Below are 15,951 nucleotides of genomic sequence, written 5' to 3' on the forward strand. Positions count from 1 at the left end.
CATCACTGGCAAGTGCCAAGACTGGGGGCGGGCCATCTTAGGCTGGTCAAAGCACCTGCCAGCATGTGCAAGATCCAGGGTAGGGGAACTTTGGGGATGCCCCTATTAGGCTGCAATTTCCATTGGTAAGCCTAAGAGCCAGAGCCAGGAGTGGCCAAACTGGACTAGGTGGCAGTATCCATTGGCATATGTATGGGCCAGGTCTGGGCACAGGCCAGGCTGCTAAGGCACAGCACTCATGGGTGTGCACAAGAGCTAGATGGGATATGGGATGGGTGCTAGGCTGCTACAGATGTTGGCAAGGGTCAGGCCTGGTGGGACTTATTGGGGGTCACCCCAACTAGGCTGTAGCACCTCATTGGTGTGCATGAAGGCTGGGCTGGGTTAGGCTATGGCACCCATCAGTTCACATGAGGGATACAACTGAGGATAGAACTGACCAGGTGGCTGCAGTCACTGCTATGTGCATTGGCTTCTGAAGGTGACAAACCAAATCTGACCCTGTACTAGCTAGTGCCCACAAAATTGCCTGAGGTCACCCCCAGGTGAGGTTTCTTAGGAACTTCCCAACTAGACTGCTGGACTTAAACTTGAGCCACAAGGAAAATCACAAGCTATGAGGTTTGACATTGGAGTGAATATATTGTGGCCGGGTCTCCTCAGTTACTGACACCTGTGCAGTGGACAGCATGCCCAAGTGCACACCAGGAACATGACAGCCAGCTCATCTAGGCCAGCAGGGATGTCAACTGCCTCATCAGAGGATGCAAAACAGAATAGGTTGGACCACGCTCCTGGTCAAGCTTTGCAACACTTCCCTGGGCCTGTGGAGGCACTAGGGTGGACTTGGTCAACCATAGGCCTGGGAAAGGTTCTCTCGGCCCTGGGAGCAATGAAGCTGATGATTATCACAGCCACTTAAGTAGTGGAACACTCTTCCCCACGTCAGGTCCCTGGACCTTGCTGTCTCCTGTCCTACTCCTCCCTGGGTCCCCTCTGAATTCTTTCTTCCAAGAGGACAAGAACCTCTCCCCACCACCTCCACCAGCACTGGTAACCCGAGGAGCTTCGCCGCCCTTCGGGCCTGCTTCCCTCCTTTGAAACAGGGGTCTCACAAGGCTCCAGATGAGCTGCTGTGTTTCATTTCTCCTTAATTCACAGCCTGTGGGTCTGCAAGGACACTGGGAGTCCTGGGCGCAGGTCTGGACTGTGCATCTGTCTAGTAGCGTTCCTAGTTCTGCTGCACTCTCCCCCAACCAACCAGCTGCTATCTCCTCTATGCGAGAAAGTGGTGGTTGACCAGTTGTTTGCATTTTCCTCAGGCCCTGCCAGGCTTTCTCTAACTTCATTTCCACCCCACATTTTAAGTGGCCCCATCTGTATCAATCTGTAGGAATGTTTTCTTTCCTCTGAATTTCATCTCGGAAGCTTAAGATGCCTTTTGTCGTTGTTTTTGTGAATGGGCTCTACATGACAACGTTTTGCTTCTTTTCTCTTTAGACAGCATGTCTTCTGGCCGTGAACTTTCCCTGATTCCTTGCACATGTTTTTGTCATCTAAGAACCAGCCAGGCTCAGGGAAATCAGCTCAGTGTAAGCCTGTCCAGCTATGTCTGTGGGACAGCCAGAACTGACCGTGGCACAGACAGATTCTCTAACAACCAGTTCATGGGCTGTCCCCCAAGACGGGAATGCAAGTGAGGAAGACACACATGGTTGGCTTTTGGAGCCCCACATGGCATTTGTTTTATCAGGGACAGCACTGTATCAACAAGACCTTGTGGTCAGGTGCACAGAAACGATGGGCCAACCACAGCAGGCAGGAAAAGATGCCGGGGGCTTTTGAAGCTGACAGGAGTGACATCCTTGCTCAGGACCTCAATTCAGGATGGGAGTCCTTCCCCTAGCAGGGAAAGAGTGGCTACTGGAGCCAGGACAGGGAGAGTCGACCAGAGGTCCAGCATGAGAGGGGCTTTTCCTCCCATTAGAGGCTAAAACCAGCTTCATGTGACATCAAGGAAGGAAATAGCTTTTTATTTTATTTTATTTTTTTAGTTTTATTGCGAAGTCAGATATACAGAGAGGAGGAGAGACACAGAGGAAGATCTTCCATCTGATGATCACTCCCCAAGTGGCCACGACGGCTGGAGCTGAGCCAATCTGAATCCAGGATCTGGGGGCTTCCTCCAGGTCTCCCACATGGGTTAAGGGTCCCAACACTCTGGGCCATCCTTGACTGCTTTCCCAGGCCTTAAGCAGGGAGCAGGGTGGGAAGTGGAGCAACCAGGACACGAACAAATGCCCATATGGGATGCTGGCACTTGCAGGCTGAGGATTAGCTAATTGAGCCATTGTGCCAGCCCAGAGACTATTTTTAACAATGGACAAGATATAGAAAAATACAACTGGTTCAGCTCTGGCTGTTGCAGCCACTTGGGGAGTGAACCAGCTGATGGAAGATCTTTCTGTATCTCCTCTCTGTAGATTTGCCTTTCTAATAAAATAAATCTTTTTTTTTTTTAAGGGTGTATGTGGGTTTTACTGCGAGTCAGACAAGAGTCAAAGTCTGAGAGAGGACGGCAGAGAGTAACCACAACCCAGGAGGCAAGCAGTTGTGAGCACTGAAATCCCACAGGTGCTCCCAGTAGCCAAGGAATGTCAAGCTCAGGCAACAGCGGGAGCCCCAGCGCGGTGGCACCTTGTTCTGCCCCCAGCAACACACTGGGCCCAGACAAAAGCTGCTGATACCAGCCTGGGCGCACAACAAACACTGGCCCAGCCTGTCCCCAAGAGCAGTTAGTCACAAGGCGGTTGTACGGTGCTTCACTGGCTTAGTAACCAGGTACAGAACTGCTTGGGATGGAGGGCAGCGAGGCTTTGCAGGACTGCACGGGAGCAAGGAAGCGTGGACCTGCTCCAGGACCGAGGCCCCTCCAACTGAGCACAGGCCATCCTGCAGCGCCCCCTTGTGACTATCAGTCGCACGACATCCTCGCCTCTGTTCTTTTCCTAGCACCCCCTCTGTTTCCACTGGAATCTAACTGCAGCTTGTTAGATGAGATGACCAATTAACTACCCTTCCCGAGTCCCCAGTACCACGCTGTATCCATGCATTTAAGCGCTTATTAAGCTGGCTCTTTAAGCACTTTTGATTCCATAAATCAACTCACATTCTTCCAGATAATTCCTCTTTTGGTTTCAGTAAGAGTTAACTTCCCTTACTGGCAACTGAAGAACTCTAACTGATCTGAAACATTCTGTTCTCATCAAGGAAACCGACACAGACACAAGGAACTATGAAGGGGTGAGAGAAGCTGCAATCCCAGATGCCTGTAGGCACACTACTGGAAACTCCATCACTTAGGATGGGTACTGTTAGGAAAGTGGCACAGAAAGTGGGGCACCAAATATGGGTAAAGAGGTGCAGAAACAAAGAGAAAAGACAGTGAGTGAACTCACAGCCAAATTGAAAAAAATTTTAAAGATTTATTTATTTTTGTTGCAAAGTCAGATATACTGAGAGGAAGAGACAAAGAGGAAGATCTTCTGTCCAATGATTCACTCCCCAAGTGACTGCAACAGCTGGTGCTGCACCAATCTGAAGCCAGGAGCCAGGAGCTTCTCCCAGGTCTTCTACACGGGTGCAGGGTTCCAAGGCTTTGGGCTCTCGACTGCTTTCCCAGGCCACAAGCAGGGAGCTGGATGGGAAGTGGAGCTGCCGGGATTAGAACCGGCGCCCATATGGGATCCCGGGGCACGTTCAAGGCTAGGACTTCCGATCCAGCTCCATGCTTAGGGCATGGGAAAATAGTGGAGGATGGCTCAAGTCCTTGAGCCCCTGCACCCATGTGGGAGACCCGGAAGAAATTCCTGGCTTCTGGGGTTTGGACTGGCCCAGCTCCAGCCATTGTGTCCCTTTTGGGAATGAACCAGCGGAACAGCAGATGGAGACTATCTCTCTGTCTCTCCTCTCTCTGTAACTCTGCCTCAATAACAACAATAATAATAATGATAATAATAATTTTTACAAAGGAGGCTAGGTTTCTCCCCAGAGGCACTTCTCTCGGGACTGGCTCTTTTGGCTCTGCCTGGCTGCTGTGCAGCTGCTTCCCACTTCCTTGCCTGGAAAGTGAACTCATTTGCCTTGTAAGTTGTCCCCTCTGTGCTCCCAGCCTCCAGCCTGCCTCCAGCACAGCCCGCAGCAAGTAGGGCCTCACTTGGAGGTTTATTGGTTTATTGGTGGACGTGCAGAAGCACCTTGTGAGAAATGCCATGAAGCCTCTCCCATGGACTTTGGCTCACAGTGAGCCTCGCGGGGAGGTGTGGTAAGGACACAGAGCCAGAGATCACCCTGCAGTGGGGTGAAGGGTCAGGGTCCCAGAAAGTTCTGTCCCAGCGAACTGGCTACTGGAACCTGCTGGCAGTGCTCATCTGTGTCCTCTTGTTCCCAGAGGCTGTGGCTCAGGGCGGCCCTCATGGGCACCTGCAGGTCGACTTGGGATGCCACCAGAGAGGGCGTGGAGTCGCAGCTGGTGGAGTTGTCTATTTCGAGGACAGTTTCGATGTTCCTGCAGGAGCACGGGGATTTCGGGGTTGTGGAGAGTGACAGAAGAAAAAAAGAAAGGGCTCTTAAAAGGTTATTATTTGAAAAATTGTTCTCTAGTCATGTCTTTTCTGGCATGGGACTTTGGTCTGCAGGTGGAGAGTGGAAAGGAAGGGCAGTGACACGTGCATGCGTTGAGGGCGTGGTGTTGTCTGCGTGCGACAGGAGCAGAGATGGCCGAGGGGAGGGAGGCTAGACCCAAGGTCTGTCCTGCTGACCCCGAGACCCTGATGTGTTATGACACAAAGTTAAACTCCGGCCAACTGAGTACCACCTCATAGCTATGATATCCCACGGGGGCCCCTAAGCCTAGATCCAAAGGAAACTTGAAACAGTTCTCTAAAATAGGGCCAGTGCGATGGCTCAACCGTCTAATCCTTCATTTGCAAGCACCAGCATATGGACGCTGTTTCTAATCCCAGCAGCTCTGCTTCCCATCCAGCTCCCTGCTTACGTCCCAAAGCCCTGGGACCCTGCACCCACGTGAGAGACCTGGAAGGAGCTCCTGGCTTCAGATCAGCTCGGCCCCAGTGGTTGTGAACATTTGGGTAGCAAACCAGTAGCAGATGGAAGATCTTGGGCTCTCCTTCTCTTTGTAAAACTGCCTTCCTGGGCCCCGCGGCGTGGCCTAGCGGCTGAAGTCCTCGCCTTGAACGCGCCCCGGGATCCCATATGGGTGCCGGTTCTAATCCCGGCAGCTCCACTTCCCATCCAGCTCCCTACTTGTGGCCTGGGAAAGCAGTCAAGGACGGCCCAAAGCTTTGGGACCCTGCACCCGTGTGGGAGACCCGGAAGAGGTTCCAGGTTCTCGGCATCGGATCGGCACGTACCGGCCCGTTGCAGCTCACTTGGGGAGTGAATCATCGGATGGAAGATCTTCCTCTCTGTCTCTCCTCCTCTCTGTATATCCGGCTTTCCAATAACAATAAAATCTTAAAAAAAAAAAAAAAAACTGCCTTCCCAATAAAATAAATCTTAAAAAAAAAATCCAGTTCTGTAAAGTAATCAAACTGAAAAAAATTCATAACCACGTAGTGTTGAGAAAAACACATTTGCAGTCAAAATTCTTTTTAAAATTCCAAGTAGAGGTAATACATGCGTTCATTTTAAAAGAAGAAAACAGAAATTCTAGGGAGCACCGGAGAGTGGAGAGTGCTCACCCAGGAGCAATGCAGTAGGTTGGGTTCTTTTTTAAGTGGAAATAATTGCAGTTGTTTTAGTGAAAGACCTTCACTATGGTTGGAGAAAGAAGTCTTCGCTACAAAACTCTTGGAAACGCTGGGTAAAAGATGATACATGGCCTTTTCGATGCATTCTAGGGCTCCAGAAAAGTGAAGGTCCTGGCCATGGCCAGAGATACTTGATGGCCTTGGGGACCAAGAGCTTGGGCGGTTGCCATGGAGAAGCCTTCCTGAGGAGGGGGCCTGGGGCTTCAGCTGTATGTTTAGGAGCTGGGTGGTCTTGCAGAGCTGGCACAAATCTCATCCGGGAACTCAGAGGGCAGAGAGAAGGGATGGCAGTGGGTTTTTTCACTGCCCAGGAAAGTGCCTGAGCGGAACTGGACTGCACTGAGAGGAGGGGATACTGCCAGCCTGGAGCCTCTGTAACACCTTTCCTAGGCTTACCCCAAAGGGGGCTGGAGGATTCTGAGAGCTGGCCACTGGGTAGTGAGGGGCCCTGGGTGGGTGGGTGGGGGCGACTGATGAAAGGGAGATTTCACAGGGGACAGGAAGGGGACTTCAAAGAGGCAAGCTCCAAAGAGGAAAAGTGAGCCTTAAGCACCAGGATGCAGACAGTGGATGACAGCTGGAGATAGAAACTGGGACCTTTTGCAATTTAAGGGGACTGGAGGCCCATTTATTTCCCAGAAGAGAGCCCACTGGCTATGGAGTCTGCCTCGAGAAATAGCTTTGAGCTAGGGGCCAGGAGAATATTCCTCCCCTACGCTGCCCACCCCAGATCCCCCACCCCTATGCTGCCCACCCTGGATCCCACCCCTACACTACCCGGCCCACGAGCCATTTTCAAGAAATAGCAACACTGAGTTGCGTTTTAGTGCTGCTTCCCGCGTCCTGCCTGCACAGTGTGTTGGTCAGCCTTTCTGGATTCTTATTATGCCCATTCTACAGAGGACATGGGTGATCCAAGGAAGACTCCACTAGGGACCCCAGTGTGTAAGGGTCAGAGACCGACAGTTGGCACCTGTAGGAGCATGGTTTGTCAACTGGTTTACTTACCCCGCTTTCTGATGATGGGTCCCCTCCATAAGAAAACTCTGGGGTTTGCTCAGGGAATGAACCTTCAGCTCAAAGGGTAGGTTCATGATAAAGTGGAGGGACGGAGGATAAAAAGGACACTGAGGCAGGCGGACAGACAGTGTCACAGACACCAGGACCCTGCCAGGGGAAAGCATGCTGGAGTTGCCCACGCCAAGGACCAAACCTGTCTGCTGTGAACTGTTGTCTTCCAGAAAGTTCCGAGAAACTACCACTGGTCTGCTCGGCCGCCAACAGCATGAGCGTCTCACTGGGCTGGGAGGACGATGGGAAGCTGCTCTCAGGCTGTGGGGAGAGATGTAGTCAGATGGCCCAGGCAGCTGGTGCACTCCACGGTGTGAGATGATCAAAACGACGTTGACAAGATTTAAAAATCCAAAGTGCAAACAGAAGCTTCTACTATTACACATGGTCCCCCTTTCTCTGTCTTTGGGGACTTGATTCCTTTTTTTTTAAACATATATTTTTATTGCATTTCCTTTTTGTTAAAACTAATTACATTGCATTATGTGATACATTTTTTTATGCACTGGGATTCCCCCCACCCCTCCCCACACCCTCCCCCCACGGTGGATTGCTCCACCTTGTTGCATTTCCATAGTTCAAATTCAGTTGACATTCTTTCATTGGAGGTATTTACCAAGCATAAAGTCCAGCATCTTATTGTCCTGTTAAGTTCAATGGTTTCTTGGTGAGACCATCTCTGGTCTGAAGGTAGAGCCAGCAGAGTATCATTCCAATCAATTAAAAGTCCCAACATAATATTTCCAACCATTTACAACATTATGGCATTAGTTGACATGGTATTGATTAACCAATATGTTAATAGGAAAATGCAGGTTCTCAACCACAACCTGTGACTTCTTCATAGACATTTCAATTTTGGTTTACATTCAACCGTATTCTATACACCTTAAAATTGCTTAGATTGCTATTCAGCTGTCTCATGCCTATTTTAATTTTAGTCTTTAGCAGTTTATAGCATTGAAGCATGATTTCGCTGAACCTGGCTGTTTAACAGGATATATGTCAACAGTTTAGGTGAGCATGTTTAGGAGGGGTGTGCAAAGAAATCTTCCATACCCCAGTTAGGAGTAACTAATCTTTGTGTCCCACCCAGTGAGGTATAAGTGCATCCCCGCTGACCGTTTCCTGTCTGGTTCTAAGCTTTCCTTGTTGTTCTCTGTCTATCTATTCTAGTTTTGTTTTATCCCAATCCTGAAGACTCCCAGTACCTCACCAAGGAGCACCGAGGACTATATCCCTACTGCCAAGGAGACCACGGGGAAATGGAGTGCCTTCGGAGACCAAGAACTCTGAGGTCAACCACCCCCATTTGGATCTAACACATGGGATGGAAGAAGCCCAAATCCTGCCTTGCAGGTTCCAAGGTCATCGGAACAACAACCAGGATCCCTGAGCGGTCCGCAGAAACAAAAGAACAGTAAACTTCCTTCAGGACTAGGGAGAGGAGCTTTCTCTGGTCCTTGCCTGCTTCCAACTTTGGGTCCCCACCCCCTCTCGTAATAACCATCAGGAGCGCCCCAGAAACCCCTCAAAACAAACAAACAAGCAAACAAACAAACAAAACTGGGGACTTGATTCCAGGCCAAAATCTGTAGATGCACCAACCCCTCCTGTGATGGGTGCTGGGTTCATGCCACACCCAGCCACACCCTCCTGTCTGCTTTGTATCGTCTCCAGATGATGTACCAGTCTTCACACAACATAAATGCTACACACATAGCTTTTACACTGAATTGCTTAGGAAATATTGACAGCGAAAATGTGTAAGTAGGTTGACTGCCAGGTGCAAAACGTGTGTGCTCATGTGTGTCTGCCCACCCCATGCGTCCACCTCCCTCCGGAGCCTGCAGCAGCTGGGTCCCACTTACTGTTGTGTCCGGGGAGCTGCTGGGCCTCTTGGGCACGAGGCAGTGCGTGAACTGGATTCTCGGGTCTTTGGTGGTGATCGACAGGCCGTTCTGTAGGATTTTCACCAAGCGCATCCAGAACTGGAACACGGCCTCTGGGTGTTTTTGGTGGAGCCTCAGGTAGTAGATTTTCTCGGTCACCGTCCTGACCCTCAGGATGCGTTGGAGCCGGTCACAGATGCGTAACTCCACATACTTCAGGGGGAGGATCCTGAGGTCATGAGGAGGTGGACTTGATAGTGTACACCCTGAGATGGGCTTGGCTTCACCGGCCCCCCGACCTGGTGCACGTGTGCGGAGAGCAGGCCTGGGCACTAAAGCTGAAGCTCTCTGGTTTCCAGGACTATTCATGGATCTGCTCACATCGTTAGCAGCAGCGGGGATAGGGTTTGGCCTTAACAACTAAGACTTTGATTAAGATGCCTTGGTCCCACTTGAAAGTACCTGGGTTCCACCCCAGCTCTGGCTCCTGACTCAAGCTTCCTGCTAACACAGATTGTGGGAGGCAGAATGGATGACTGAGTTCATTAGAGTCCTGCCACCCATGTGGGGGGCCTGGATTAAGCTCCTGGCTCCCAGCATCAGCCCTTGTCCCAACCTCAGCCATTGCAGGCATTTGGGAAATAAACGAGTTCTCTCTCTTTCTCTCTCATCTCTTGTTTGTCTCCTTGTCTCTCTGCCTTTCAAAGGAAAAAAAAAAACAAACCACAGCTGATACTGATGTGTACTGTTCTGTTTAATTCTCACAATAGTCCTTTGGGAAAGGAAAGACAAAGCTCACTAACCACACGTAGACCCTGCAGCCAAGGGTTGCTGCGCCCACTCCCCTCCCCCTGTATGCTGACCCGCTGTGTTGAAAGGGCAGGGAGGACTGACGTTTCCTCTGCTTCCAACACCATGTTCTCCCTCTTGCCTCTTCACAGTCCTAATTACTTTTTACAGCCTATCTCATCTTTGCGGAACTCCACTTGGTACTAACAGTAGTCAACAAAAGGAAGCCAAGAGTCTCCAAATAAAGCTCAGGACAAGGACTGTGTATTATTTTATCCCCAGCACCAAGACATCAAGATGCCAAATAAATATGTTAAAGCAGTGGATTAATTAACTCTACATCATTTATACGCTGAAGAATAGTGCCCTTTCTGTTGGTCTAAAATCCAGCTGGCAAACAATGCCTGTACCAGTCCACTCCCCAGCCCTACCGGTCCCTCCCTCAAACCTTTCTTTACCTGTTGAGGGTGATGACTGGGGCAACACCAGGCTTGTTACAGGTGGAAAGTTGACCGTGTGGCCAGGTGACATTGGCCATCAGGAGGACATTAGGGAGTGGCAAGGAAGGCACTGAAGAGGTCACCCCGAGGATCACGGTGGCAGGTCTTTCATAGATATCCATCCTGTTGCCAGACTTGGTGACCTGGAAGGCAGCCCCCGGGGTACACAGCTCACAATGGAGAACAGAGGCAGACATTTAGACAAACTCAGATAAACCCCTTGACCCATCTTGTAGTGCCCGGATTCGTGTCCCAGTTCAGTTTTCAATTCCACCTTCCTGCTAAGGTGCGCTGTGGCAGACAGCAGATGATGGACAGCTCACGGACTTGGGCCCCCATCACCCATGTGGAGGACCCAATGAATTTCCTGACTCCTGGCTCAGCCCTGACTATTATAACATTTAGGGAGTGAACAACTGGATGGAAGATCTCTGTCTCAATGTCTTTCAAATACATAAAAAGTAAATAAATAAAATTTTTTAAAGAAGAAAGAATAGAAATCAAAGGGGAACAGGTCACAGATTCTGGAGGAGGGAGTCTTTGTTTTGGCAAGTGTGTCGCACCTGGGGCCGAGCCCTGATTCATTCTCTGCACCTTTTGGTAGCCTCGCCTGATAGACTTCTAGCTCACTATAAGAGGAACCTTATGTGACACTTTTTTTGTGTTGTCTGCAGTACCTAACTCTAAAAAGATACACCAGAAAGAAAAATTGGTGCAGCCTTGAAATGTTTACTCACTTGGAGTCCGAGAAGTCAGTGTTGGCTTCTAATGAGCTGGAAAGCAGGTGCTGCTGAAGCCCCAGAAGGGGATGAAGGTAGAGAGGGACTGACAAAGGGGGGCAGACTCACACAGCTCCTGCTTGCAGGAGATCTGGGGCTTCCCCAAGAAGGAGGGGGGGTGTCCAGCTGGCTGCTGGGTCTAGAGTACAGGAGAAGCTGTTCCATTCAAGCACCCTGAGTCTGTGGCAAGGCAGGGGGCAGGACACCTGGCTCTGGGCATGGTGTTTCAGCTAAGACAACCCTGCCTTGATTTCTAGGGCTGATGGAGAAGCAGAACTGTTGCCGGCAGGCAGCCACAGGGGCCATGGGGAGGAACACACGGGGGAGCCTCCAGGTTCCCGAGACCAGCAGTGTAGACTTTGCAAGACCATATCAGGACCCATGCACAGTGTCCTGTGGTGTTGGGGACAAGGACGAAGCCCACTAATGACCAAAAGGTGTTTTCCCACCAACCTGATCAGATAGTGCTTCAAGAAAAATGGGTTTTGATTCTGGAAAAAAGTGACATGTCTTGAAGCCCATGTTTTAGAATGAAATTGCTATCCTTGCAAGCCAAGGAGGCTGTACACACCAAGGGTGAGTGTTGGAATACATCCAGCAGGATAGCTGGGACAGTGGAGGCCTGTGGAATCCTGCTGAGAAGAGGCTCCAGGGAAGAGAAGCAGAGGGCCTCTCACCCCGAGCGCGCTCTTGCCCCCAGTGAGTCCTTGGATGTGCTTTCGTGCTCTCCTTGAAGATAGGAGGACATCTATGCTCTGTCTAGTCACCCAAGGACGGGCAGCACTCTTTATCTATTCCCTGCTTCAATAATGCGTTGACCAAGTTGCCTTGTTAGCTTCTTTGTACTCTCTGTTCCCAGACATGAATTAATTTTGAGTTATATTTGAACTATTGTTTTATGAAATGTATAAGAACTGAAATGCTGGAAATAAACTTTGTTAGTTGCCTAAGAGAGCACTGTCCCCCCTATTTCTTCAAGTCGCATCTCCTCCCCAGGAAGCTGCAAGGTAAACCTGCAGTGAGTGTGCAGCGTTCAGAGGTGATGTTGCTTGTAGTGCTGATGATGTAGAAGAGAGACGAGAACAAGCCGCTTAACTACACCATAACCACAACTGTACTGTAACTATGACATAATGGTAACTACATCACAACTATTACACACAACTGTAACTACCTATAACAATGATAATTATACCATAACTATATTATAACTATACTATGGCTATAACTGTAGCGTAAGTATAATAATAACATACCTATAACTAAAACTATAGTGTAATTATAACTAAAATATACTGTAACTATATCATAACTATAACCAAAACTATACCATAACTGTAACTATATCCTAATTATAATTATACTATAACTGCAACTAAACTGTATATCATAACTATCACAATGCAGTCACTACACCACAGCTAACTGCAACTGTTAACTATGCTAGAATACAAGTTCCGAGTCCAGAATGCCCATGTTAACAACTGCTGCTACTCTACCAAAAGTGTGTACAGATCGATCCGGCTCTCAGCCGGCCAGCCGATGGCTTAAGGAGGCAGCCCCTGGGGTAGCACAGGGACCGTGAAGCCCCCAGTCATGGACACAGCTCCCTCAAATCTGTGGAACCTCAGTAGGAATGGTAGGCTGCTCAGTGAAGACCCTCCAAAGTAGGCTCAAGACCCGACTTCACGCTCTCCTGCAACTCATGGTCCCTCCATTCCATCCAAGTGGATTCTTGTCCCACATCCTTCCTGTGCCTCCCAGCCTCCTGTCTACCCAGGTACCTCACAGACCTCTCCCTGGAATCTGCCTACCCCTCTGCCCTTCTATCTCAGTGACACATGACCCTGAACTCAGGAAAACCTTCTTCCTTCACTCACATCCAGAGATGGCATTGAATGTCCCCAGCACTGCCCCCGTCCCCAGCTGCAGGGGTCATTTTCATCTCATTAGTCATAGTACCACCTTCTGGAGGGTGATGGAGTCTTGTAGAACATCTCAGGGTAGGTTCCCAGGACAGAGTTTCTAGCTGCAGGCTTTATTCCCGCATCCATCCTATCTGGACCAGTGCCTGGGGCCGCCTGCAGACTGAGCTCAGCTTTCTGCATTTGCAAGATGCAAATGGTTCTGCATATGGCTGAGTAGAAAAAGAACGAAATCCTATCATTTGTAACAAAATGATCCCAACTGGAGACCATTCTGCTCAGTGAAATAAGTCAGTCTCAAAAGAATAAACAGCGTATGTCCCATCTGATATAAAGTAACCTTCATGCAAACTGCGAAACAAATGGATCTACAGGTGAACAAGTGCAGACAGATCTTCCCGTACAGGAGACACTAGTGCAGACTAGCACAGCAGGCAGTGAAAAGACATTGCAGTAGGCAGCACTAATCCCGAATACAAGGAAGATTCTCAATGACACCTTGACAATATGATGCTGGATGTTCTACCATGGCCTATACCTACAATGCCATGATATGCTTAAACAGCAGAATGTTAAAGCTGTAACTGTTACTAAAGGACTATATACATACTACTGTAATAATTTGGAGGAAAATGGTGAGAGGAAAAAGAGAGAGGGAGGGGGAATCCTGATACCTACAAAACTGAATTGTGGAAAATAATAATAACAATTTAAAAAAACATGTGGCCTACGGGAGCTCTTTCATGCTGCTGGCACAAACCAGGAGTTGGGGAAAGATGCTCCCACTTTGTCTAGCCATTGCAGCATCTTTCTCCTCCCCTAGGGTTTTCAAAGGCTACAGTTACCTTCCAGCCGACCACTAGGAACAGGTTTCGTGTAGGGAAACGCAGTTGGTCCTGAGCTGCCTAAGGATACCTGGATAAAGTTGCTTTCGAACACTGCGGAGCCAGAGAACAAGTTGAATTCTGGAGAATGGATCAGCCGACAAAGTACGCCATCTTCCACCCCAAGTTTCACCCCAGGGCCTGGTTCCCCAACTACAGGTGAAAAGCCCTTAATTTTCCTCATTGGTTCTTGGGAGGAAGGGGCTGGGGGTCATCTCTGGGGCTCCACACAGACCCAGCCCAACCCCAGGTGTTGGTGTGACCGCAGCTCCCCCAACCTGCACAGTGCCACTCCGCATGGCTCCTTACTTCCGCTGTCCAACAGGGCTAGGAGGGAGTGACGGCTCACAATGGCAGGAATGACATCAAGGAATATGACAGGGACCACTGCAACGGAGAAGAGGAGGCACAGAGCTCTTTTTCCCTCCTCCTCCTGCTACAAACCAGTTAGCAGGTAGCCCACCCCACTCCCACTTGTTCGTTGGCTTTTATTTTTTCCTTTGGGAATTTGTAGTTAATTAAACTTGCCAACTTTTCCTTTTGTTTTTTGGCCTTTCTCTTACTATGTATTAGGAATTATTTGTATTGCAGATTAGTCCTGTTGGTGGTATGAAGTTTTATTTTTTGCCCTAGTCTACCATTTGAATTTGTTGGCAGTGGTTTCTGCCATGTGGACTTTGCTTTGGTAGTTAACTGTGTGGTTTCTGGGCTTTTTTTGTATTATATTTTGAAAAAATTTCCCCTTTTTACTTTCATAACTTTTTACCTCTTTAATTTGTCCCGAATTTTTCCTGGTGTGCGATGTGAAGTTTAGAACCCATATGTTCGTATCGCCCCAGAGGGCTTTCAACTGTGTAACACCATCTACTGTGTCACAGACACGTCTCTTCACTACTGATCTGAGAATCATTCATTCAGATGCTTCTTGCACACCTACTATAGGCTAGGTGCTAACTAACCCAGGTACTTAGCATATATCCGTGAACAAAACAGAAAGATGACATTTCAGAAAGAGGAATCAGATAATATAAAGAAGACTACAATAGGTAATTTTATACTGTGTGAGAAGGAGGTGAGTGCTATCAAAATAGAAAAAGCAGAAAAAGACATATCAAGAGGGCCCGGTGCAGTAGCCTAATGGCTAAATCCCAATCTTGCACACGTGGGATCCCATATGGGTGCCATTTATGTTCCGGCTACTCCACTTCCCATCCAACTCCCTGCTTGTGGCCTGGGAAAGCAGTGGAGAACGGCCCAAGGCCTTGGGACCCTGCACTCACGTGGGAAAACTGGAAGATGCTTCTGGCCCTTGGCTTTGGTTCAGCTCAGCTGCAGCTGTTGTGGCCACTTGGGGACTGAACCTAAAGCGTTGGGACCCTGCACCCATGTGGGAGACCCGGAATAAACTCCTGGCTTTTATTGACTCATTTGGGAAGTGAACCAACATATAGATCTTTCTCTCTGTGACCCTCTCTAAATCTGTCTTTCCAATACGAAATAAATCTTTTTTTTTTTTTAAGATTTTTATTATTATTGGAAAGCTGGATATACAGAGAGGAGGAGAGACAGAGAGGAAGATCTTCCATCCGATGATTCACTCCCCAAGTGAGCCGCAACGGGCCGGTACGCGCCAATCCGATGCCGGGAACCAGGAACCTCTTCCGGTCTCCCACGCGGGTGCAGGGTCCCAGTGCATTGGGCTGTCCTCGACTGCTTTCCCAGGCCACAAGCAGGGAGCTGGATGGGAAGTGGGGCTGCCGGGATAAGAACCAGTGCCCATATGGGATCCCGGGGCTTTCAAGGCGAGGACTTTAGCCGCTACGCCACGCCGCTGGGCCCGCAATACGAAATAAATCTTAAAGCAAACAAATAAATATATCCTTAGTTTAAAAAGTTTCATTCTCACTCTCAGATAATTAAATAAATTTTAAAATTATAAACTTAAACATGAAAGCCTCTTTAAGGTAAAAAGGAAATGAGTCACATTAAGTCCAACATCTTTTTTTTTTTTTTTTAATTGGAAAGTCAGATTTACAGAGATAAGGACAGAAAGACCTTCCATCCACTGGAGCTGCAAAAGAGCTCACGCAAGCCAGGAGCTTTTTCTGGGTCTCCCATGTGGTGACAGGGCCCCAAGGACTTGGGACAGCATCTGCTGCCTCCCAGGGACAGTAGCAAGGCGCTGGACGGGAGGCAGAGCAGTCAGCACTGGAATGAGTGCCGTGGTAACTGGCATCTCAGGCGGTGAGGTAATCCACTGGGCCACATGTGGCCCCATCA

General features: G+C 49.1%; 1 protein-coding gene across 2 annotated transcripts; it reads right to left on the reverse strand.

Annotated features, from left to right (window-relative positions):
* Positions 1–4,297: 4,297 nt before the first annotated feature.
* On the reverse strand, positions 4,298–13,974 carry GARIN1A (golgi associated RAB2 interactor 1A). 2 transcript variants are annotated; one of them, XM_058655044.1, is made up of 5 exons: positions 13,950–13,974; positions 10,042–10,226; positions 8,774–9,023; positions 7,045–7,163; positions 4,298–4,567 (listed from the first exon to the last, which is right to left on the reverse strand). In XM_058655044.1, the coding sequence occupies exons 1-5, from the start codon at positions 13,968–13,970 to the stop codon at positions 4,369–4,371; spliced, it is 774 nt and encodes a 257-aa protein (XP_058511027.1). In that variant the 5' UTR covers positions 13,971–13,974; the 3' UTR covers positions 4,298–4,368. The 2 variants fall into 2 exon arrangements, with proteins under 2 accessions (XP_058511027.1, XP_004592570.2); XM_004592513.3 differs by lacking the exon at positions 13,950–13,974 and adding an exon at positions 13,703–13,943.
* Positions 13,975–15,951: the final 1,977 nt, after the last annotated feature.

The sequence above is a fragment of the Ochotona princeps genome, chromosome 25 (assembly GCF_030435755.1).
Source record: "Ochotona princeps isolate mOchPri1 chromosome 25, mOchPri1.hap1, whole genome shotgun sequence".
In the NCBI taxonomy this organism is placed as follows: Eukaryota; Metazoa; Chordata; class Mammalia; order Lagomorpha; family Ochotonidae; genus Ochotona; species Ochotona princeps.